Source organism: Peromyscus maniculatus, chromosome 11, assembly GCF_049852395.1.
Source record: "Peromyscus maniculatus bairdii isolate BWxNUB_F1_BW_parent chromosome 11, HU_Pman_BW_mat_3.1, whole genome shotgun sequence".
In the NCBI taxonomy this organism is placed as follows: Eukaryota; Metazoa; Chordata; class Mammalia; order Rodentia; family Cricetidae; genus Peromyscus; species Peromyscus maniculatus.
The window spans coordinates 33,116,248-33,140,501 of NC_134862.1; the positions used below are offsets into that span (position 1 = coordinate 33,116,248).

Genomic DNA, 24,254 nt, shown 5'->3' on the forward strand with positions numbered 1-24,254 from the left:
TTTCTTAGCTTTAATTACCAAAAGGAACAATAAGATAGAAAAATATGGATGATAGAAAAAATGGATGCTGATGATTTTATGTTCCTAAATGTTCATTTCTCTGTATTTTTTACTGGAAGAATATATGAGCCTCTTCCTATAGTCATTATTAAAGTAAAGCTTTTGTGTTATTAATTTCTTAGGAAAGATATTAGATAATGTTTTATTTACTCTGTTTTCCATTGGTTTCCATGTTGGTTAAATAGTCTTATTTTTCTTTTTCCAATTTTCTTCTCATGCCATATTTTACTTCATGTGGCCCAGAGAGAAGTTAAGCCTGTCTCATATATGCTTTTGTTTTTTCAACTCCAGTCTCACTTGTCATTAAATAAAACCGTGGTCTTCCTAAATAATTATCTTTTAAAAGAAAAGCAAGCATCTGACCTCTGTCCATCCAGCCAACTAAAAGTTGTACTTCTTGATCATGAGGCAATTACAGTTGACTTCTTGGTAGGAATATTAGCAATATTTAGCAACTTATCCAGAGAAATGTTCTGTAATTGCCAGTGATGTTATAAAAACATGTCTTTGCAATAATGGAATAAAATTAAATCCATATCTCATCAAGAATGTTCTTTGAGTCACCTTTTGACAGAGGTCAAATATGCAATGTGACACTAAGAGCTGTCAACTATCAGATGTCATAGGTCATAAAGTTATGTTATTGTAAATGCATTTGTTCTTTTGCTCCAATGAAAGTGATCCTCAGAGCTATTAACTTCCATGTTTCCTCTCTCAGAAGGTGATGGTGGAGTCATTTTATACAATGATTTTGTATATGCAAAGTTAAAGTTTCTCTCTATTTGGGTAACTCAACTGAAGTTGTTATAACTATCTCTGCTTGGATGCTGCATTCATAAGTAGGCTCTCCAAAACTGATGCTCTGATTACTGAAATGCTTAACATTAAGTGAAGGCATGGCTGGTTTTAGACATTTGCTATTTCTATGAATTATGCATATTATAGAATTTAATCAAAGTAGTAAGTAGGTGATTCCAATTTAATTCAATATAGAATATCTTAACTCTCACACATATTGCAAATGACCCTATATACGTGCAAAAATAAAAGGATTATCACTGTCAAAAATTAATTATCTTTGTTATGAGTAGAGAGCAGATTCAATCACTTACCACATCTCCTTTAAGATACATTTTGAAGATGAGGATAAAGGAACAATGAAAAATTGAAATAGATGCTGAGCTATTTTTCAGCCATACAAGAAAACAACACAAATTCAGGATCTATCTTTGTGGGAGCAGGTGATGAATCTCTATATAGTAGAACTGGATGAGCCAGGGCTGCCTTTCTTTTCTTGGAATGGCACATGTCCTCCAGTTTTACATATTTCCATCTATAGCCCCATCTAATGAAGATTGCTACTTTAGTAAATGTGACTCAGGATAAAACCCTGAAAGAAAAATATTCTAGGCTCAGGCTGATTCATTTGATTTCTGGCTCTATTAAGTATTAATAAAGCTCTAAGTCCTTTAATCTCGCTGTGACTCAGTTTCTTTATATGGAAAAGTAAATCATAAAACAAATTATCTCAGGATGTTCTCTGACTTGAATGAGTCCTACACATTTAATATTAAGAATATATAGCTTACAGGTCTGAAGAGATGGCTCAGTGGTCAAGAACTACTCTTTTTTTTTTTTTTGCAGAAAATCTGAGTTCAGTTCCCAATACCCATGTTATGTAGCTCACAACCACCTGTAAGTGCTTCTAGAGGATAGGGCACCCTCTTCTGGCCTCCATTGGCATTTGAACACACCCAGCATACATTCACATCCACATAAATAAAAACAAAATTAAAAGATTATACAGCATATGATAAATCATTGGAGCATAAGAATTCTGACTTTGTAAATTTAGAAAACAAAAGAAGAAAACAAAGATGGAAGACAGGGATGAAAAAATAATATAATACAAAAATTCATTCTCTGATAAGCTCAACTGGGGACTGGAAAGATGATTCAGCAGTTAAGAATGCATACTGATCTTGCAGAGGACCTGAATTTTCTTCCTAGTACTCACACTGGACAGCTCACAACTGACTGTAATTCCTGTTCCAAGGGATCTAATGCCTTCTTTTAGCCTCCATGGGCACTTCTGCCCTCATATGGTATAAATACACATACATTCGGCATACAAATACATATATGTACCATAAAATAAAAAATGAATCAATAAATTTTGAAAAAAAGACTGACTTGATCATATACTTTCTCATATACTCTATTTCAAGTTCTTAAATACACAACCATCTTATCAGTGAAACTCTAGTCTCTACAGCATTATTTGATAACATGGGTGGCTAGTCAAAAATAAAGTTGGCTGAATATATAAATGAATAATCAAGAATATTCACACATAATTACATATATATGAATTATATAATAACATCTGCATATCTGGCACAAATAAGATAAAATAAACCACATAAAATATTTCATAATTTTTCCAAATATTTTATGACTATCTCCAAGCTTCATATTACATTAACCAATGGATTAAAACATGTTTTCTGTTTCCAGAAAGGAGAAACTCATGCCCCCTACCCCCAAGGCAAATAAGCAAATAACATTTCAATATAAAGAGATATATTCATGACCTATGAATCATGATAATCTCTATAAAAGGTATGTTATAGAACATAACCTACATGAGGCTCAAAAATGATCCATAAACTCAAAGGCAAACAGGAGGGAATGGACATAGGTTTCAATCTTTCTTCATTGGTTGTAGATATAGCAGTTGTCAAGATCTAAGATAAGCTGTAACATGATCAAACTACTACCTTTACTGTTTTATTAACATACATAAAATCAACCTGAAGGCCTCTAAACACATTATTTATGTTAAGGATCCCTTTGAAGAATGTTACAGAGGGCATGACACCCAGAATTAAAACAAACAAATGAACAAATAAAAAGTTGCCTATGATCAAGGCCAAGCATATTATTTCCCCAGCTGTCTTCCTTGGCACTCACTTGATGGGTTGTCTGTACTGTGGAGGCTGACCACTGGGACCCTTGGACCTGGAATTTAAAAACACACACATACACATATATATAGGTTTTTAAAATCATGTAAGGTGGCTGGGAAGATGGCTGAATGGGCAAAGGTCATGCTTATGACCTAAGTTATGCTTCTCAGGCAGGCCACGTGGTAGAATCTCCCCCCCTCTCTTTTTTTTTCAAATGGAAGTACTTTACATTTAAAAATACAAAAACCCAGATTCAAAGTAAACAGAATTCATGCCACCCATTACATTTCAAGGTGATATATGGATTCCATTTCATATCTGAGAAGTACACTACCACATTAAAGGAAAAAGGAGGCGTTTTAATACATCCTTGCAAGTTTTCTCTAAACATATCCATGTAAGAGTGTGGCATGAGGTCAAGAGACAAAAGAAGGAATAAGGGGCAGAGCCTCTGCTCAACTCCAAATGAAGGAGAGCAGAGGAGGCGAGTTCACATAGATCCCCAAATCCTTGCATGCATGGGTATGCGTATTCTTTGTGAGCCGGTCAATCTGTGTGCAGGTAGAGGTCAAAGGACAAGCTGGGGCATAGCTCTTCAGTTACCATTCATCTTTTTTTTTTTTTTTTGATAATGTCTCTCATTGGCTTGGAATTTGCCAGGTAGGTTAGACTGGATATCAGTCCCAGGTATCTATCTGGTTCTCTTCCCCAGCACTGGGATTAATAATGCATGCTGTCATACTGGACATTTTTTTTTTTTTCATTTTGACTTCTAGGGCCCAAATTTACGTCCCCATTCTCACAAGGAAAACATTTTACCAATGGAGCTGACTCTTTTGTCCCCATTGATCCTAAATCTCTTAACATTAAAACTACTGTTTAGGAGGAAGGCAGACATTGCTTTATTTAATAGACAAATTGTTATTTTGCTATGATTTTGTCAAAATAATTGCCCACCTCTTTAGATTCCACAGATTCAGATGTCCCTATAGATTGTACATCCATTTTAATTCTTAAAGATTTCTATTTGAGGGGACTGGAGAGATGGCTCAGCAGTTAAGGGCATGCATTGTCCTTGGAAGAACCTAGATTCAGTTTCCAACATCCAAGTTGAGAAACTCACTATGACTTACTCTAGCTCCAGGAAATCGGAAGCCTTCTTATGGCCTTGTTATGTGAAATAAGTGTCAAATCAAAGCAAATATGTAATTCATTAACACCTATTAACAAACTGTTCAAACCAAGTATATGCAGTGGATCCCATTGAAAAGTATATACTATCTAACCTTCACAGAATAACAAGAAATGTTGGTTCATGGGACTGAAACTGGCATCAAAATACGTGCAATCATTTTTCATAAAGTTGCATGAGATGCAAACACGATTCAACAGTCCCTCGGTAGAAGCACTGGGAAAATAAAACAAAAATGAGAAATAATGTTAATATACACTTGAACTTCATGGCATCAACATTTAAATACAGTCAAAAAGAAAATTTGCCTCACAGCTCCCATAGAAATACTTTCCAACCTGTGATTCATCCAACACATGCAAAACCATGTTTCATGACTAACGTTATGACATATACATTTTTCTTCTGGGGATAACATTGAAATTATATATGTGCATATAAGTTGTAGGTGCATATAACTATAAATAAATTCCATGGAATTCATATAATTTGTTGTTAACTCCATTTTTCCTTTTAATATTTATTTCATTTTATTTATGTGTATGCCTATGTGTATATGTACATGTATATAACTGAGGAGGCAAGAAGAGAGTGTCTGAGTGCTGGGAACTGAACTCTGGCTCTCTGCAAGTGCAGTACAAACTCTTAACTGCTGAGCTATCTCCAGCCCCTACATTTTCTCCATAGGTATTTGTATGTACAGTCTAAAGGAGAACTTCCTCATAGAGTCACAGATATAGCAATCTTCAACGAATATCAGCCAAGAGATGAATAAATATTTCTACAACTTTCCTCACATGAAGCTCATAACTTTGCAACCTCAACAGTCTAAACATTAGAATTCGGCATCTTAAATTTATGTATCAAAGACGGGCACTGAGATTTTTAAATAAAGAAACCACAATTGTGTATTGATAATACATAAAATACTACTGACGTACCAGGTCAATGGGAAAACTTTTGTCTTTATTTTATGACAATGGTGCTTTGGGTAAGAAGGTATGAGAAATTCATTCAAGAATAAACCACATATTAATTCCTTTTATTTTATAAATAGTTCCGAGTACAATATTAGCCTAGTTAGCAGATGAAAACCTGTGCCTTCTTTCCCCTCAAAGAGAGGAGTGCTCATGTTAGATGTCTTAGGGAGGTATCAGCAGCTAATGGCTCCTGAGGGAAGGAGAGACATTTTCTTGTGTGATTTAGCCACTGACAAGTTGCCCATGTTCCTATAAATAACCCTAACAAAACTCTGTGTGTCTCTGTCTCTGTCTCTGTCTCTCTCTGTCTCTGTCTCTCTCTCTGTCTCTCTCTCTGTCTCTCTCTCTCTCTCTCTCTCACACACACACACACACACACACACACACACACACACACACACACACTCACACACGAAAGTAGAAGAGAGACTTGGGATGAGGAATAAGGCCAACAGGAGTAGGAGGGGATAAGGTAAGTGAATATGATCAAAATATATACATGCATGAAAATGTCATGATGCCAGTATTATGCATAATTAATACATAGTATCTAAAAGCTTTAAAAAAGCTTATTTGAACAAAGTGTTCTCAAACACATTTTAGAATGGTTCATAATTTTAGATACACATGAATGTGTGAATAAAAACCATATTGATTTTGATGCATAGTATATGACAATCCTGGGAAAAAGAGAAGAGGTGTTAGAATGGACACACAGATGGGAGAAGGAACTCAGGCTTAGTGTTATTTGTAGCCCTCAGAGCTACAACTTTATAGTTGAAATGCTGTGAGATCATCACAATCCACAGACATATTAGGCACTTAAAAATTCACCCTTTGATGAATTGTGAGATAATCATATAAATTTATTTGAACTATGGTTATGAATTTTTCCATTTAAATGATTTTTAGGGCTAAGTTCAGTTTTACTAAATATATTTACAGTGATGTTGAACTATTATTCCAGAGAGATTTAGCAGTTTCTGGGTTGCATATACTTTGCCAGTGGTAACAAGATTTGAAGCCTTTCCCTCTCTGTGTCCTTTTCAATAAAGCTTTCACATCCAAGCTCTCTAGGGATTCACATTGGTATTTAAGACTTCTTTAGTGTGTATGTACATGTGATATGAATGTGTGTTCAGGAACACTTTCCTGTGTTATGTTCAGGGTTCTAATGTTGGGTGTCAGCCACTATTTCTCCATATATTTTTTGAGACAAAATCTCTCACTCAACTCAAAGCTGGCCATTTCAGCTATGTTGCTGACTGGGAAGTTCCATGGATCCTCTTGTGTTTCCACCCACCCAGCAGTATGATCATAGGCATGCAACCCACACATTTTATATGGGTGCTGGGGATCAGAACTCAGATCCTCATGCTTGTAATGCAAGCATTAGCCTGTTATCTCCCTAGCACCCTTTACACTACTCAACATTCCTGAAACAATATATATATATATATACACAATGCTTTTAGACAAAAATACACACACAAGATTTGGTAACAATTCTGATTCTTCCATATATTAAATCAACCACGGGGCATTTTTCCAGCTCAGGCAAGATTGTGATTGAGTTTTCTGGGTCAAACTCCATCTTACTGTCAAGCCAACTGGCACTTCATGAGCCGTGTAAGAGGACACTTGTTAGCAATGTGTTCCCTTTATAGCACAGTCCACTGCACTAGTCCAGGTTATGGACTATTGACTGCTGAGGCCCAATCATGAGACAAGTAACCACACAGATCTAAGCAGTCAATGTGCTTAAAGTCACTTTTAGACTAATAAGAGCAAAGAGCCTCAAGTATGTTCATCCAATGACCTTGACTGAGGCTTGGCTCCAACAGATATTGATTTTTGTTTTTTTTTAATGAAAGTAATAAAATATTGTTTAGTATTTCTACATCTCTAAAACTTTGTTCATAGTTGTGAGAATTAGTTTTCATTGTCAAATTCATACAATGTAGGGTCTTAATGACTTATCTGGATTCGATTGGTCTATGAACATGTCTCCGAAGGCTTTTCCTATTTTTTTTTTTTTTTTTGGTTATTTGAGACAGGGTTTTTCTGTGTAGTTTTGGTGCCTGTCCTGGATCTCTCCCTGTAGACCAGGCTGGCCTCAAACTCATGGAGATCTACCTGGCTCTGCCTAAAGGCATGTGGCACCACAGCTTGACCCTTAATTGTCTTAGTTGATATAAGATTCACCATGAATGTGAGAGGTAATATTATCCAGGCTGTGTGTTCCTGTGCATATATGCACTTTTGTGGAGGCCAGAGGTTGATGTGATGTCTCCAAGTGCTCCCCAGTCTATTTAATTGGACAGTCTCTCTTTCTGAACTAAGCACTTGCCTACTCTGGCTAGTCTAGCAAGCCAACTGGCTCTGGGGACCCCATGTTCACCTCTTAAATGCTGGATTTTTGTCTGCCCAGCTTTTGCATAGGAGTTGGAAATCCAAACACTAGTCCTCATGCTTTCAGTGAGCACTTTATCCCCAGCCCTCAATATACATTTTTACTCTCAAGAGAAAGCCTAGGCTACTTGGTAAGAAGGGGAGGTAAAACTTCTTCAAACAGGGTGAATTTCCACTGAGAATAACCACAGCAGCCTTGACATGTTTAAAATAGTTGTATGAAATGGAAATTAGAAAGTGCATGTAGAATCTAGAAATAATAGGGCCTTTGCCTGCCCCAAATAAAATCCATTTTTTTTGTGAGATCCTGTTGAGAGCTTGCAGAATGAGGAGACATTTTAATGCTGAATAGCTGAGCTCTTAAGCCCTTGATGAATTTAGTTTTATATTTGGGAGTCCTGGGCAGATATGAATATTCACATATATATTGTTTCATTTTACTTAAGCAAAGAACATTATAGACTCAGATAAGGCTACCTTCTCCAAAAATCTCATTTAATTTTATGAACCTCAACACAACAAGAACAAAAAAAGAAAAGAATAGAAAAAGACACAGAAAGAAACCAATGCTTGCTAGAATTTGTATTCAAAATCCTGTCCATCATGCTATTATGTTATACATGAATAAATTATATTTATGCCACATTGATTGACATACAAAAACTCAACATGAGATGGTGCAAAAGGAAAAGTTTGCTAGGAAAATATGTAAATGTCTGTATGTGGGGAGGTGATAAAAGCCACATCCATATGCACAAAAGTACTGTAAAACTATAAAAGTGGATAAATAAAAAGAAGACGCAACATAGAAATCTTCAGTCAGGGAATAATTCCACAGGCTCCCAGAGGGTCACAGCCAAAGGACCAGAGTAAGAGCGTAAGGTTCTTTCTTGCAGAGATTGGCCATAATGAAAATTAAGCCGGGTTTTTCGTGTCTTTCTTCATTGCTGTGTTTGCAGTGTGAACTAAATTTCCAAGAAAGAACCTGAATTGAGCATTTACAGAGGCTGATTGAATGCTTAGAACTTCCGTGATCATACAGAAGTTGGGATGTTGCAGGTTCAGAGGCAAATTATCTTGGACTATCTTAGCCCCTTGGACAGCCATTGATTGGCCACCTCTGTGCATGAACTGACATTGTTGTGACTATTTGATAAATCCCTTTGGGATGTATAAATAGACTGCTAGATTCCACCAACCTCCAAACTAAGACCGTCATCAGATATCAGCATCGGAGCCTATAGCTCAGATTTTACAGGCTGACTGTGAGTTGTCTATCTGAGGTTCCTACCAATGTACTTGAAAAGTATATTGATCCATGAATTTGTCATTACTATAAAACCTCTGTGAAACTGTTACCCAATTGGAATACTGTATTTGGGGTGACCTAAATCTGTGTTCCCAGGACATGGTCACTCATATCTGGTTCCAGAATAAACTGTCTTTTATTCTCTCTGAACTGAGAGCTATGTCTTTTTTGCCACATCAGGAAAAAAGATATAAACAAGAGAGAAAATCCTTCTCCAGGAGTGGCTCCCTACACTTACTGAGGCCCATGCCCAAGAGACAAGACCAAGAGTTTGAGGTTGTCATGTAGAGACTGGTTATTCCCTTGCCATATTAAAAATGAGCTGATATTTCTCCACACCTTTGTTGTCTTGTGTTCATGGCCTCTGAAAAGCCAACCTAGGGAAAAAGAGCTCCCATCACCTACCTGTACAGCTGCCTCCCTCGGGGAGAAGACTCTGTGCTCAGAAAGTAACTGTTGGGGAAAAAATAGTAAGGACATTAGAGGTGTATTTATTTTTCTCAATCTTAGTTTTCACCTGAATTTTCTAACCCATCAAAAAGAGAGGCAAGGGCTGTTTTGTTACTCAGTCATGGGAATTTGTTCCATATGTGAAAGAGATGTGTCTTGCATTGTAAAATAATCACTCTACTTCATAATCTTTCCCCAAGTCTTAAGAGTATGTGACAGGACTGTGTCTGTGTACAGTGCCTGTGAACAAAGCAAAGATAACAATTTTAAGATTTATTTTTATTTGTGTGTATCTGTATTTATATTTGCATGCAAGTGCCATGGGAGCCAGCAGAGGGTGTCAGAGTCTCCTATAGCAGAAATTACATGACGTTGCAAGCCTCCTAATATGGGTACTGGGAACTGAACCTGGGTCCTCTGTAAGAGCAGTACATGGTCCAGCTCCAAAAGAATGCTTTCAAAGAAAGGGTTATGATTACATGGGTAGCTTGTTTGCACAAGAGCTTTGGTAAGAAAATTATTCTCTTATAATAGAAAACATTACACTTGACAATGCTGATGAGGAGCCCATGTAGAGAAGCAAAAACAATCACATTTTTTTAGCTGTTTCATCATAGGCTAAGATCCGTATCACTTCCCAGTTTCCCGATGTCAGATGCCGCACTGTAATTTGCTCGCTTTTACTCTGCAAAAAATAAAATTGAAAATATTGATTTCTCATTTTTACTCAAACAGTGTCTCCCTGGTAAACAAAAAAGAATACTGGAAGCCTCTGCTTCATCTAATTCTTTTGCAACTAACTGTGTTTCCTACATTAAAACCAAGGACTCACACATGTTCTAATAAAAAGACCATGGTGGGAGAGGGCCTTTATCCCTGTGCTATATGAAAGCAATTCGGGAAATGCCAGGTGGCCATGCAGCTGTGAGGTGTCCTGAGGGAAGCACTTGGTTCTGCTGTGAGACTTCTACTGAAATAGGTGGCAGCTGGACAGTTGTATGGCCTCACAGCAAACATTTCAGAAGAAACTTACTGCAACCAAGCAACATTATTATTCCCCACCTTTCTTACGTGTGTACTGCCGTGACATTTGGTAAGTTGTATAATATTCAAACCAGGACAAAGATGTCTGCATTCTCATATATTTTTCTCTCTACATGTGTCAGTAAATCACACATGCTCACATGATAGCTCCGTCCAGCACATATTGATCAGATCAGGCTAATGGCCCGTCTTTCACTATAGATGTACACCATTTCTTTGCAAACAGTTTTTGTTAGCTTTCTAAATATCCAAAGATTAGTCAACACAATCATCCCATTGCGCTATAAAATGCCAAAAGTTGTTCATCCTCAGACTGTATTAATGATTCCCACATTTTTGTTTTTAAAAGTCAAATTTCTTTATGTTTCCAGTGGTACATGGCTGAGAAAACACCTGGAGATGGGGCTCTTGGTCATAGAACACACACATGCTCTTAACCTGTGATGGCTTTCACGTTTGTGTTTGATTTTGAGACTGGAGATTACTTTGCCTCAGCATCCTGGATGACAGGCATGTGGTACCACACGTGATTCAGCCTCTGGAGTGCAGGATTGCAGACATGTGTCAACATGCATGCCTGGCATTGCTTTTCAAATATCTGTCCACTGGCAATGTGAGCTTCCCTGGACTTCATCTTTCATGTTTTCTCCCTGACACTTACTTATTTCTTCTTTATTTTCTGTTAAGTGGAACCAAAAATTCTATTTATTTAAAAAATATACAAAAGTTGAGAAAGCTAAATATAAAATGATTTCATTAAGTTACAATGTTTTGAATATGTTTATTCTTTTTCCTTTCCTTGAGGAATCATTTGAAAGCAAGATGAACACAGGAGGGTATGTGACCTCTGAACATACTGGCAAGCATCTTTCTGGGAAGGTGTCCCCATATCACTGAATTACAATAATAAAAATAACATTAACATTTTTGAGAATTCATACATGAATACTGTATTTACATTACTTATACCCATCCCTCTCCCCCTTCAACTCTTTTTTTTTTTTCTATTTTCATTTTTTTTTTGGTTTTATTATTATTATTATTATTATTATTATTATTATTATTTCATAACACCATTCAGTTCAACATAATAGCCACAGAATCCCCTGTTCTCCCCCTCTCGCCCACCCCTCCCCCCAGCCCACCCCCCATTCCCACCTCCTCCAGATCAAGGTCTCCCCCGAGGACCGGGGTTGACCTGGTAGACTCAGTCCAGGCAGGTCCATTCCCCCCTCCCAGACCGAGCCAAGTGTCCCTGCATAAGTCCCAGGATTCAAACAGCCAACTCATGCAACGAGCCCAGGACCTGGCACCAATGCACAGCTGCCTCTCAAACAGATCAAGCCAAATGACTGTCTCACCCGTTCAGGTGGCCTGATCCAGTTGGGGGCCCCTCAGCCTTTGGTTCATAGATCCTGTGCTTCCATTCATTTGGTTATTTGTCCCGGTGCTTTATCCAACCTTGGCTTCAACAATTCTCGCTCATATAAATCCTCTTCTTACTCACTAATTAGACTCCCAGTGCTCCACCAGGGGCCCAGCCGTGGATGTCTGCCTTCAGGTATAGTGGTGAGCATAGCTGCCTTCCTTCAACTCTTATGTACACCCAACGACCTTTCAAATTCTTGACTTTTTTAATTATTGTTCTCTCTCTCACACACACACACACATACACAGATGTGTATATGTATATTTTTGTCTATAAACACATGTATGTATATGTAAATGCAACCCATTGAGTTGATTTAATATTGCTCATATGCACATGTGTTTAATACTGACTACTTGACATTGGATAACCTAGCAGAGGCTCATCCTTTCTTAGCAATCATGAACAGACTAAAGCTTTTCATCCAGGATTGTAGTTCTCAACCTTCCTAATGCTGTGACACTTTAACACAGTTCCTCATGCCGCGGTGACGCCAATCAGAAAATTATTTCATTGCTACTATATAACCACAATTCTGCTACTGTTTTTAACCATGATATAAATATCTGATACATGACCCCTAAAAGGGTCATGACTCACAGTTTGAGAACTGCTGATGTAGGGCATGTGAGAGACTTCCCCCATCCATGTTGGAATCTTTAATGTCTTATAAAGTAAAAGGCAAAGGCTAGGAGGATAGCTCAGTGGGCAAAAGCACTTGCCAAACAAGCCTGATCACCTGAGTTTGAATTCCAGAACCCATAGTGAAAGGGATAGTAGCAACTTTTGAATGCTGTCTGCTGACTTCCATACATCCTCACACTCAGTGACTACATACACACACAAACAAATAAATTGAAAAAAATTAAAGGCAAAGTTGGAAATAAAATACATCTATGTTGTTCATGTATTAAAGAGTTTACAAGCAAATAAAGTAGACCTAGATAGGTGGAATACAGATAAATGAAACAATAAGAAATTGATTTGTTGTATTATATGTCTAGGACAAGAAATTATATATAAAAAAGAAATTTGGCATTTGAAAAGTTGTAATTGCTGCTATTAACTCTCAGTTTTATAGCATTGTCCTGACAGAATGTTACTGTCTGAGGAATATTCCCAAGGCATCTTTGTTCAGAATATAGATATATGATTGGGGGAATTTTCTTACCACAGCTTACTGCCAATTCCATTTGAAACAGAAAGCAAACACTTGGTCTATATGCCACTCTGTTTCCATAGTAACACAATTTTTCTTCAAAACATTCTTAGTCTTCTACATTTTAACCTTTTTCTTAAATTCTCTGTTCCTGTCCACTATGTTGGTGCATGCCTACAATCTCTCAGCTCAGAAGGCTGAGGCAGGAGGATTGGGAACTATCTGAAAAGCCTGGCTACACAGTAATCTGGGACATATCACCAGAACCTACCTCAATGAAACTAAGAAAACAAATGGAAGGAATTTTGTTCTTATGAATTCTCTGGCCTTCTGGCTGTCGCTATTCACATTATATCAAGTTCTTTATGTACTATCTGAGGTAATAATATGATTTAAGTCTTTGTAGACCAAAGGTACAGACGAAAGGACAACAGAAAATCTGTGAAATTTTAGCCAGTTACCTGCCAAAGGCCAGCTTGGAATTCTAAACTACATCAAGCAGTTATTCTTACCTGCTTTCAGGATCTGCTTTGATTGCTCTATGAACAGAGTCCAAATACATCAATATTATAGGTATAATTTCAATTTCAAGATGAAAAATCACTTTAAACATCATAATGATTTTTTTGGTATTTATGAATATTTTGAAAGACTTTTGGCTCACAAATTTCTGAGTTGATTATTTTGTCTGTTTCTCAGTAAATTTTCATGTTTATGTGGATTGTTTTAATTTGGTTATGAATAAAACTCAAACCTTTTGAGAAATGCTTGAATAGAGTGTATAGAAGAATATAAACATGTAATATTCACTTCAAAGATGTATTTGGTCCCAAATATTACATATTTAAAGCCAGTGATAACGGTGCATACTCAGCACAGGAATAGGGGCCTGAGCAGGGAGATCAGGAGCTCAACCTAGACTGCACCTCATAAGTCAAAAGCCAGACCATGCTAAATTGTGAGAATGTATCTCAGAGACATAAAAAATTACTGCAAGAAAGTTACACTTCTAAGATTATGAAAAAAATCTATTGTTGGAAGCATTATAGGAAGCTCATGACCTTTTAATTTTATTTACAATATCCATCATTTCCAGTTGTATTATTTCTAACAAGGTAAATAACCTCTAGTGGAGAACATGAACTCATTTTTCCCACTGAGGGCCTCACTAATTTTCCCATCTCCTGCATTAGAACACTGTATTCCATAAGAGTAAACATTATCGTTTGTATGGACTCCCAGCAACTCATTTCAAACCAATCAGAATGTGTTAAATTAATATCAGACACATAAAAATAAATGTAGAAACTTGATTAATTTATACAAGGGGATGTCTGAACTTAGGATAGTTTTGCAAACACTTTCAGAAAACATAAAACCAAAGAAAGAAAATTTACATTTTTAGCAATGATGATTGAGTGTGTGTGTGTGTGTGTGTGTGTGTGTGTGTGTGTGTGTGTACACATGGTATATGTGTGAAGGTCAGAGGACAACCTGTGGGAGTCATGTCTCTCCTTCCACCATGTAAGCCCCAGTGATTAAATTCATGATGTCAGGTTTGGCCACAAATAGCTTTTCCAGTTAAACTATCTCTTACGGAAACGAATGCAAATTTAACAATGTATAAAATAATACAAATTTTTATTACACAGTAATGTATCTTTTTCTGAATCCATAAACTCTTCTACATAAACTTGGCAGGAGAGAAACACAGAGTGCAGATCTCAACCTGCGTGTAGTTCTGAAAAAGGCTACACTATAGCAATATAGCTTCAATTCAACTTTTCAGCTTTAAATTCAGAATAAAACAGTAAACAATCATGTGACTTAGTTCATTCTCCAAAGGCTGGAAATCTAGAATGAAGTGGCTGTATTGGAGACTAGATATCAGATACACACACACACACACACACACACACACACACACACACACACACACACACTGAATTATTGATGATTTTATCTCATGCAAAAGAGTAATATATGAGCCATGCATTTCTATTAAAAAAGCTGGAAGCACGTTGGCACATTCAGCAGTGCCTGTGTTTCTCGCCCGATAACTCCCTGTTTATTCAAATATCTGATATTAAATTCTGCCTAAAGTCTATGGCCTCTAAATAAGGGAAATACTGTACTGCTCAAAAATAGCATGCCTTCATTTACTGTCTATTCATCACAGGAAATGAACTCATTGTTTTCAGACAATGTCCTAATCAGATAGAGTAGTGAAATTTAATGAAAAACTTTTATTAGGTTGATTAGGTGATAGGATTATGAATTGGGAGCATGCTATTCTCTACAGTGCTTATAATGAATAAGGGAACTTAAATGGTTCTGAGTGGAATCATCAACTCTACTGTGAGAAACTTGTTGTTGTATAGACAAAGTGAGTAGATGCAACAATGAACATTCTTTTTTACTCAATCCAGCTTGGGAAGATGACAGTCTGGAAACTCTGCTCACCCTTCTCTGAGTGAGAGAGATATGGTGAGGGTTAATCTTGATTTTCAGTATGACAAGATTTGTAATAACCTGGGAGACATTCCTCTGGGCATGCCCAAGAGGGAGTCTCTAGATTGGATTAACTGAGGAAGGAAGATGTGCCCCAAATGTGGGCAGCTGTATTCCATGGTCTGCATTCTGGCACTGAATAAACTAGAAGAAGTGAGCTAAATACCAGCACTCATCTCTCCCTGTTTCCTGACTATGGTCACTATGAGCCTTCCCACCATGATGGATTGTATTCTCAAGCTGGGAGCAAAATAAATGTTATTGTTGTTGGGTATTTTGTCACAGCAGTGAGGGGAGTGACTAGTAGAAGGGCCATGTACAAATAATGGCTCAGAGGAATCGTCTCACATTCAACAACAGGGAGGTACACATTGTTCATAAGAACAACTATGTTCATGTGTCTGTGTCTATGTGAGTGCATGTGCATGTATGTGAAGGTGCACATTCTTATGTCCATGGGTAGAAACCCCAAGAGCGTACTGTGTGTCCTCTTACAGTACTTTTCTCCTAGTCCATGGAGGCAGAATTTCTTCCTGAACCTGGGGCATGTATTACGGCCAGGTTGGAAACCAGCAAGGCCTATCAGTACTCCTGCCCCAGCTACTCTAGGAACTGGAGGGACAGCCATTTTTGGGCACTGGGTCCAAACTCTGGTGATTGTGGAGTAAGTGCTCTTAGCCACCAAGTCATCTCTCTAATCCTCCAAATAATGTTGTCAGCTATCATTTTAATAGACTATATGAAACTGAAGGAAATGTTCATAACTCTGCCTTCATATTTTCATAATGAAAGCAGTTTGGAAACATGTATATAAATATATACAAATATTTTACTTTGGATGCAGAAACTGTAATTTTGCTAACACATATTACATAATAATCCAATATACAAATGAATATGTGCTATGCATATGGTCTCACTGAAACATTGAACAAATAGTTGGTATTATAAACATACTTCAAGTCAACTAAATGCTAATAAAAAGTATTAGTTTAATAATTATTTGGCATTATGAAAAAGTACATATTTGGAATCTAAATTTCAAATATTATGATGAAGGCAAGGAGATAATTCACTCTGCAAAATAAATGCTGTCAAAGTAGAAGGACCTGAGTTTGATTCCCATGGGAAAAATTTGGGGAAAAAATCATCGCAAGTGGCCACAGGGGTATGTGCTTCATTATCCCATGGACAAGCAGATCCCTGAGGCTCATGGTCCCAACAGCCCAGTTTCTGGTGAGCTGTGAGAGGTCCTTCTCCAATACTGAAATAGATAGTACCAGAGGAATGACACTCAAGGTTGACATCTGCCCTCCACACATGCACTTGTGGATACACACACAGAGAAGGGAAACGAGATAAAAAGAGAGAGAATATCATAATGTAATAGTGTATTTTACAGAAATTATAATAATATTTAATGAGAGACTAAGAAAAATAAAAGAATTATTTTTCCTTATTGAAATACCTTGACAAGGGATAGAATCCATAAATGTGAAAAAATCCACTAAAAGCTCATGAGCCCAACCCTTATACTCTAAACTGAAGAGAGCCCAAGAGCACTTGAGAAGCTTGCCCTCTGATATTTTTATCTACACTTGTGCAAGTGAGCAAAATGTTTGCAAGATTTACTGGTCTCATTCAATAACCTCTTCAAAAAAATGAACCTGGCCTGAGTGAGTCAGGAGATTACCAGACACAATTGAGCCCCATGGAAGTTATGAATGCAGGTCACCATGTTGCCAGGGCCCATCATGACCAGCATCCTCTACCTGTCCATTAGCAGTGGACTACTGCCCAAGGCAAGACCACGAAGATGATGCAAGGCCAACAGTGCCATGTTGAGAGGTGCACTTCTTTTTTGATTATAAATGATAGTGCTTTTTTTTGAAGAGCCACTTGGCACTATACATGAAACCTAAACAAACACATTTCATTTGCTTGTAACTTTCTTGGTGAAATGGGGAGTGTACAACATAACTGGATCTGGATTTGATCAGAAGGCAATCGTCTGACCATTCCTGTGACAGATATTTTGATCAGATTATTGGAAGTGGAAATATCTACCTTAAATATGGGCAGCACTTCCCTGTGATAGTTCAAATCAAAGGCCATGAAAGAAGAAAAGCTTTTGCTTTCATCTACTTGTCTTCAGTCTTGCAACTAAGTTCATCTACCCTATCAATGTTGCATCTGTTTGCTAAGACTAGAATCAACATCTTTAGGCATTAGATGCATAGTGAAGGTGACTCTTCAGTAATTGTTCAGGTCTTCAGGGCCTGACTTGGACTACTGAGACATCCAGCCATATGGACTGAGAAACTGCTGGATTATTTACCTGTCCAGTGTGAGACAGCCATTGTTGGTCTTTCCCACTGTATCATGTAAGACAATCTTATAATTCCTCTTTTAATATGCACTTATTCTATCAGTTCTTTTCCTCTAGAGAACACGGAATAATACACTTAGGCCTCTTTGAACATTTAGAAATGTATTCTTGTTGGGCAATTGGAAATAGAAGTGTTTGTGACTAAGATTGCTTGTCTGAGAATCTAACATCAAAGAGTAGAATACCTTTAATGATGAAAAATGGATCATTTAAAGAAAGCATAACAAGTCTGCTTGAGTGAATGCCACAGTTATGTTAAAACCACATTTCAGAATATGCTAAATGCAAAATATTAAAAATTCCATTAGAGGATATCAGAAAAACTGTATATCGTTCCTGAAATATTGCAAACCTAAATTACATTAATTGAAATCTTTAAAGAAGAAGTTCTTATTTTTATGTAAAAAGGAACTGGAAATATATGCACCAAATGATGAAAAGCTTAATAGTAGGAATAGACAGGACTGCAAGGCATTTATTTATTCTCTCATTAATTTAGTCAGGTATTAATTCTTCAAAAATGTTGTGTGGACTATGCATCAGCGGTTTTATACAATTAATAAAGCAGCTTTTTTGTTATTAAAGCAAAACAACAAGTTTCAAACCTGGCCCCCTAATCTGTGCATATGTATGCATGTGTGTGTGAAGCTGCACCTGTGTGTGTGAGTGAGTTCTGTGCATATTTATGAACTATAAACTGTTTTCACCTGGATAACAACTTATGACCCCCTTAGCAAATATATTAATTTGAGTCAACAGACAGGAATCTTACAAATAATATCACAGGCTTGTACTTTTCTTAGTAAGGCAAATTATAAATGCCCTGAATGACAACCAGCATAGAGCAAAAAGGTTTCTGCTTCAATGACAATCTTTCACACTCTGTATGAAAGATGAACAGAGCCAACACAGCTGCTCCATGAAGTTGCTCTGGACATTGCAGAAATACTGATTGAAACTGTATGCCAGGCTGTGTCAAGGAAAAGATGAAGTTCCTTTCAAGGCATCAAAGGAAATGCCTGGTCCATTCCTTGCTAAGGAGTTATTAGCAGCAGACTGTTGCTGGAGGAGAATCATTCTTCTCTTGAGATGTGGCCACTTGTCTGTTTTCCATGCTTCATCAGCTGCCCCACCCAGGTACATATATGCAACACTAACTAGACTTGGTGGTTATAGGACAACAACAACAAAAAAGAAGTTGAATGAGGGATATATTAAAGGAGACATGGAGAAAACAGGGTAACATGGGAAGTATGGTCATATTCCATTGTATACATATATGAAAATCGTAAGAATGAAGGAAAAATATCAAAAAAAATTTAAGAGAAACTCTTAACTAAATGGGAAGTTCCTTTTTTGGATGACACCATCTGCCCAACACAATACTAGATACTGTCTCCTTTCTTAATAAGTAAACCGAATACCTTTGAAATTGTGCATATCGGAGTATATTGTACATATTTTTCTAGCCTTCACTCTCCAATTTATTTGTAAATTTTTTCTTTGGTGTGAGTATACATATACATGTATATGTTTGTCTACCTCTGTGTGTAAACCAGAGGTTGACATAGGTGTCTTCTACAATTCAGTTCTTCCTTGTCTTTTGAGACAGGATTTCTCCCTGAACACAGTGCTCTTGAGCTGGCTAGACTGGATGGCCAGTAAGCTATGGTGATCCACCTGTTTCCAACTCCCAAAAATTACAAATGTCACTGGCCATGCCTGCATTTTAGGTACTGTGAGTCAAAAGTCAAGCCCTCTTGCCTGCTTATGGATTGCTTTACCAATGGGACCATCTTGGGTGTTAAAAGGGTGGATGAATATAAGAGTATGGGATTTTACCAATTCAAACAAAACTGAATAAGTGGCTCAGTGGTTAGGAGGACATGCTGCTCTTCCAAAGGGCCTCTTTTTGAGTCCCAGCACCCATGTTGGCTGGATTACAACCAGCTATAATTGCAGCTCCAGAAGATCTGACATTCTCTTCAGGACTCCAAGGGCACACACACACACACACACACACACACACACACACACACACACACACACGAATAGATATGTACTTACACACACACACACACACACACACACACGTTTTAAGATGAATCTTAAAAATAAAGATTCAATAAAATTCCCTGATTATTTATAATATTTATAAGGTGCAATTTGTTGGACAACATATTTCCCCCCAGCACTAATGATCACCAAGTTTACTTAGCAAAAGATAAATAAAGCAATTTCCTAATGATCCATTTTTCATATAGAAACTGAAAATATTACCTTAAAATCCTACCTACCTCCTCTAATAAATCAATAGTTTGACACAGAAAGCCTCAGAAATTTATACATATATAAATACATGTATTTATTTAGAAGTAAATGTACTTGCATTATTCATGGATGTATAATTAACTTGTCCACTTTTCTACCTTAATAACATACTATGAAAACCAGTCTTCCTTTTTACTGTAGGAATTACATATACCCTAATTTTTTTTCAACCTTGATGGAAATTAAAGTCCCATTTGTGAAGATTGATTAATAATGCAAACCCTAGATAGCGTTGTACTGACATCATATTTTGTGAATCCAAAATAAAAATTGCTAGATACAAATATGTATATAGATAACAGTAACTTCTCTATGTTTTTATTAGTATATGCCAATTATACACAAAAGGTTTCATTGTGACATTTTCAGACCTACATCACATATTTAGATCCCATTCACTCCCACATGGCTCTCTTGTCCCTTCCCACTTCTGCTGACCCTTTTCTTTTCCCAGACAGGCCCCCTTCTAAATCTAGAATTTTGCCTGTTCCAATGAGCTTTATTAAAGTTGCATCAGCCTCAGAATAATCACAAGAGTTGAAGGATCTGAGAACTTAAATAAGCCAAGTTTGTGAGGGATTTTATGCCACATTTATATTTAAATTTTGTAAAAAAAAAAAAAAAGATAATTTGGCAACATGCTTCGGAAGCTCTCATAATATTTCAATTTACTCACAATTAGTTGTCATTATAAAACTCTCTTTGTGTGAGTAGAATGTTTATTTTACTTCCAAGGATGCTTGTTTCCTCCTGAAAGTTCGTTATTGAAAATTACATTTAAATAGACTCATTAATCTTGACATATTTAAATCATCTATTAATAACTTTCTGATTTTAAAATAATTCAAACTTTTAAAATTCTTTTTGAGATTTAGAAGGAATAACGCTTCTTTATTCTTATTAGAAATTCCCCAAAATACAGTATGGCCTTTGCATCACATTGAAACTTATTTTATTTTAAATTTTAAAATCTGCACTACATTTTCTAGTATATATGCATTTTCAATTTACTGTACCATTCGATTTTGATAGGGATTTACTTGGTTTTGAATATTCAAATTTTAATAATATCCATTTATTTATTAGTGAGTGTACACTATGTACATGTTTGGCTGCACATTCTATAGCACACATGTGTAAGTCAGATGACACATTGTGAAGTCTGTTGTTTCTTTCCATCTTTAAATGCATTTCACAGATGGAACTCAGATTGCCCAGTCTGCAAGGAAAGTCCCTTTACCTACTGAGCAACTTTGCCAGTCCAAACATTCAAGCCCTATGTAATGCCTGGAGAGTGTTACTTCTACAAAATAGGAAATGTACATTTAATGAACAAAACATCTCTAGATTGTTCCTGTGCTCTTAATATTAGCATGCTTTCTAGTTCTTAAACTCTACATCCCATTTGGGTGTGGTGACACACACCTTGAATCTCAGTACTCAGGAGGCAGAGGTAGGTGGATCTTTGTGTGTCTGAGGACAGCCTGGTTTACATAGTTAGTTTCAGGACAGCTGAGTTATGTAGTAGACCCTGTCTCAAAATGACAAAATCAAAGCTGTCTGTCCTGGAGGTGGGGATGTAGCTCAGTTGGTAGAGTACTTGTTTAGCAGATATAAAGCTTGGGCTTGATCCCCAGAACTGCATAAACTGAGATGATGGCTTATGTCTATAATCCTGGCAGCTGGTGGTGGAGTCAGGGAAGGTCATCATCTACTATATAGTGAGTCCAAGGCAGCCCTGGGCTATATGAGACCTTGTCTAAATAAATAAATAAAACTGCATGCCCAGGCCCTCAACTCCCAGCACATATTGCTGACTACATTGTGGTGAGGCAGCTTGAATACATGTGTAATGTGTGTTGATGGCATCATCTTCCGAAAATATGTGTGAGCCCCATGTGCTTAGCTTCATAGCACTCACTCTAGGCTCCGAATGGCACAGGAATTGGGCCTTTGGGACCAGGAAGATGATTTAGTTGGTACATCTCTCATCGTACATGCATGAGGGCATGAGCTTCAAACCCCAGAGCCCAGGTAAGAGTCAGAGTTAGTAGCACACATCTGTAACTCTGAGCCCTCTGTAGTGAGATACTGTAGTGTAAACTGTAGAGCCTCTGGAGGCTCCTATGTCTGCTAGCCTTGCAAAAGCTGAATTTAAAATGAAGGGATCCTGCCCCAAAGAAAGTGAAAGGGAAGAACTGACACTAGAGATCATCCTCTGGCCTCCACAGGTGAGCCACTGTTCATGTGCACCTGTGCACACACACACACACCAAAACACCCAAATTCAAATCAAAGAAAAGAGCCTTGAGCCTTCAATGACAATGAAACTAAACCAAAGAAAGATCCCAGGACCTACCTGGACCAGGAACATGGCTATGTGGTGGAATTCTCCTCGGCCACCTTGTTTGACAGGAACAGTCATGAAGAATTTGCTTCCATCTCTGGAAAATACAGGCTCCTCGTTCTATAACGGAGAAAGGCATGGAAGAATCTCAGAGCTTAGATGGGGCACTTTCTACTCAGCATCAAGCACAGGCTGCTGCTTGATTTTGAATTAATTTGGGAAATAGAAAAATTGTTTAAAAATAAAGAGCACGGTATTTAGAATTTTAAAAAGTGAATTTAATGTCATATTATGTGTATTAATATCACAAGTTGAAAGAATGGGGAAGTTTCATGCATGGGAGATGAAAATGATTAAAAATAGACTGAAGACCTGTGTCAATGAATACAGACAAGAAATATAATATCTTGACCTGAGTCTGCACTTAGAAATTTACCTCTTAAACATAAGAAAATGGTGAATGAATTATACAGGCCAGTTAATCAAATTTTTTTTAAATCATAAAAAGGTTTTAAGAAGCATTTTTATAAAACCTTCTACTGAACAACTTTACTACCAGGAGAGTCATTTCTAACAGATCATACCACATATGCTGAAAATACAAAAGATAAAATGCCATAAATTGGAAATTACAGGAGATAATTTACTCTAAATCCCCTGTCATTAATGCTCATTTCTCCTCAAACACACACACACACACACACACACACACACACACACACACAAATGCTCACTTCAAGCTGTGAACCTCAGGTTAATTTTTAATTAAATCACAGTGACAAACATGTATATAATTACTAAGTCTTTGAAAATCATTACATTAGTTATATATACATTCACACAGATACATATCGTGTTTTGTGTGGTGCATGCATGTGTTTGTGTGTGTGTGTGTGTGTGTGTGTGAGAGAGAGAGAGAGAGAGAGAGAGAGAGAGAGAGAGAGAGAGAGAGAGAGAGAGAGAGAAAGAGAGAGAGAGGGAGAGAGAAAGGGCACCTGATCAGGAAGAACAAATATATATTAATTTCACATAGAGACATATGTGTACACACATAAATGTATACACATGGCCATGCACACACAATACATTAGGAAAGCTGACATCTGATAAAGTATCACATTCCTTTCTATCTAATTAAAGAATTTTCTATATGTGGTATTTTTTCCTTTGTAAGATTTAAAATTTTTAATTTTTTATTATTTTAAATTACAATAATTTGACAGACAGGCCGTGTCTGTGGAGACCAGAGGTGTAGGATCCTCTGGAGCTAGAGTTAGAGGTAGTTGTGAGTGACCCAAGTGGTTACAGGGAACCAAACTCAGGTCCTTTGCAAAACTGCATGCTATAACCACCAAACCATTTCTCCTGCCCCTGTTGTAAGACTTTCAAATGTCCTGGCCCTGCAAATGTCCTCACCTTGCTACCATGAACTTCTCCTCTCTCCTTTTACTCTCCCTGGGCCAGAGCTAACTCCTACTTCACCATGGCCTTCATACTTTTCTTCTCGGTATCTAGCTCTGCCTTTTAGGTCTGCGTGGTTTATTCTCGTGTCACCTTCTTCGTCATTACCATCCGCTGCTGCTAACAGCTTTGGTTTGCTTTAATTCTCTATTTCCTGCACCACCTAACGCCACTCAGCACAGGCACTGCATATATGTGCATCTGTTTGTAG

General features: G+C 37.2%; 1 protein-coding gene across 2 annotated transcripts in view; it reads right to left on the bottom strand.

Moving 5' to 3' along the window:
- Dpp10 (dipeptidyl peptidase like 10) overlaps nucleotides 1-24,254 on the bottom strand; it is a 720,356-nt gene that overhangs the window by 40,390 nt on the left and 655,712 nt on the right. For both annotated transcript variants that reach the window (XM_006980956.4, XM_076547250.1), the window contains 5 exons: nucleotides 22,595-22,702; nucleotides 9,966-10,057; nucleotides 9,328-9,375; nucleotides 4,316-4,437; nucleotides 3,034-3,081 (listed from right to left, as the gene is read on the bottom strand). In XM_006980956.4, the coding sequence (XP_006981018.1) occupies nucleotides 3,034-3,081; nucleotides 4,316-4,437; nucleotides 9,328-9,375; nucleotides 9,966-10,057; nucleotides 22,595-22,702 (418 nt within the window). The remainder of the gene's footprint in view (nucleotides 1-3,033; nucleotides 3,082-4,315; nucleotides 4,438-9,327; nucleotides 9,376-9,965; nucleotides 10,058-22,594; nucleotides 22,703-24,254) is intronic.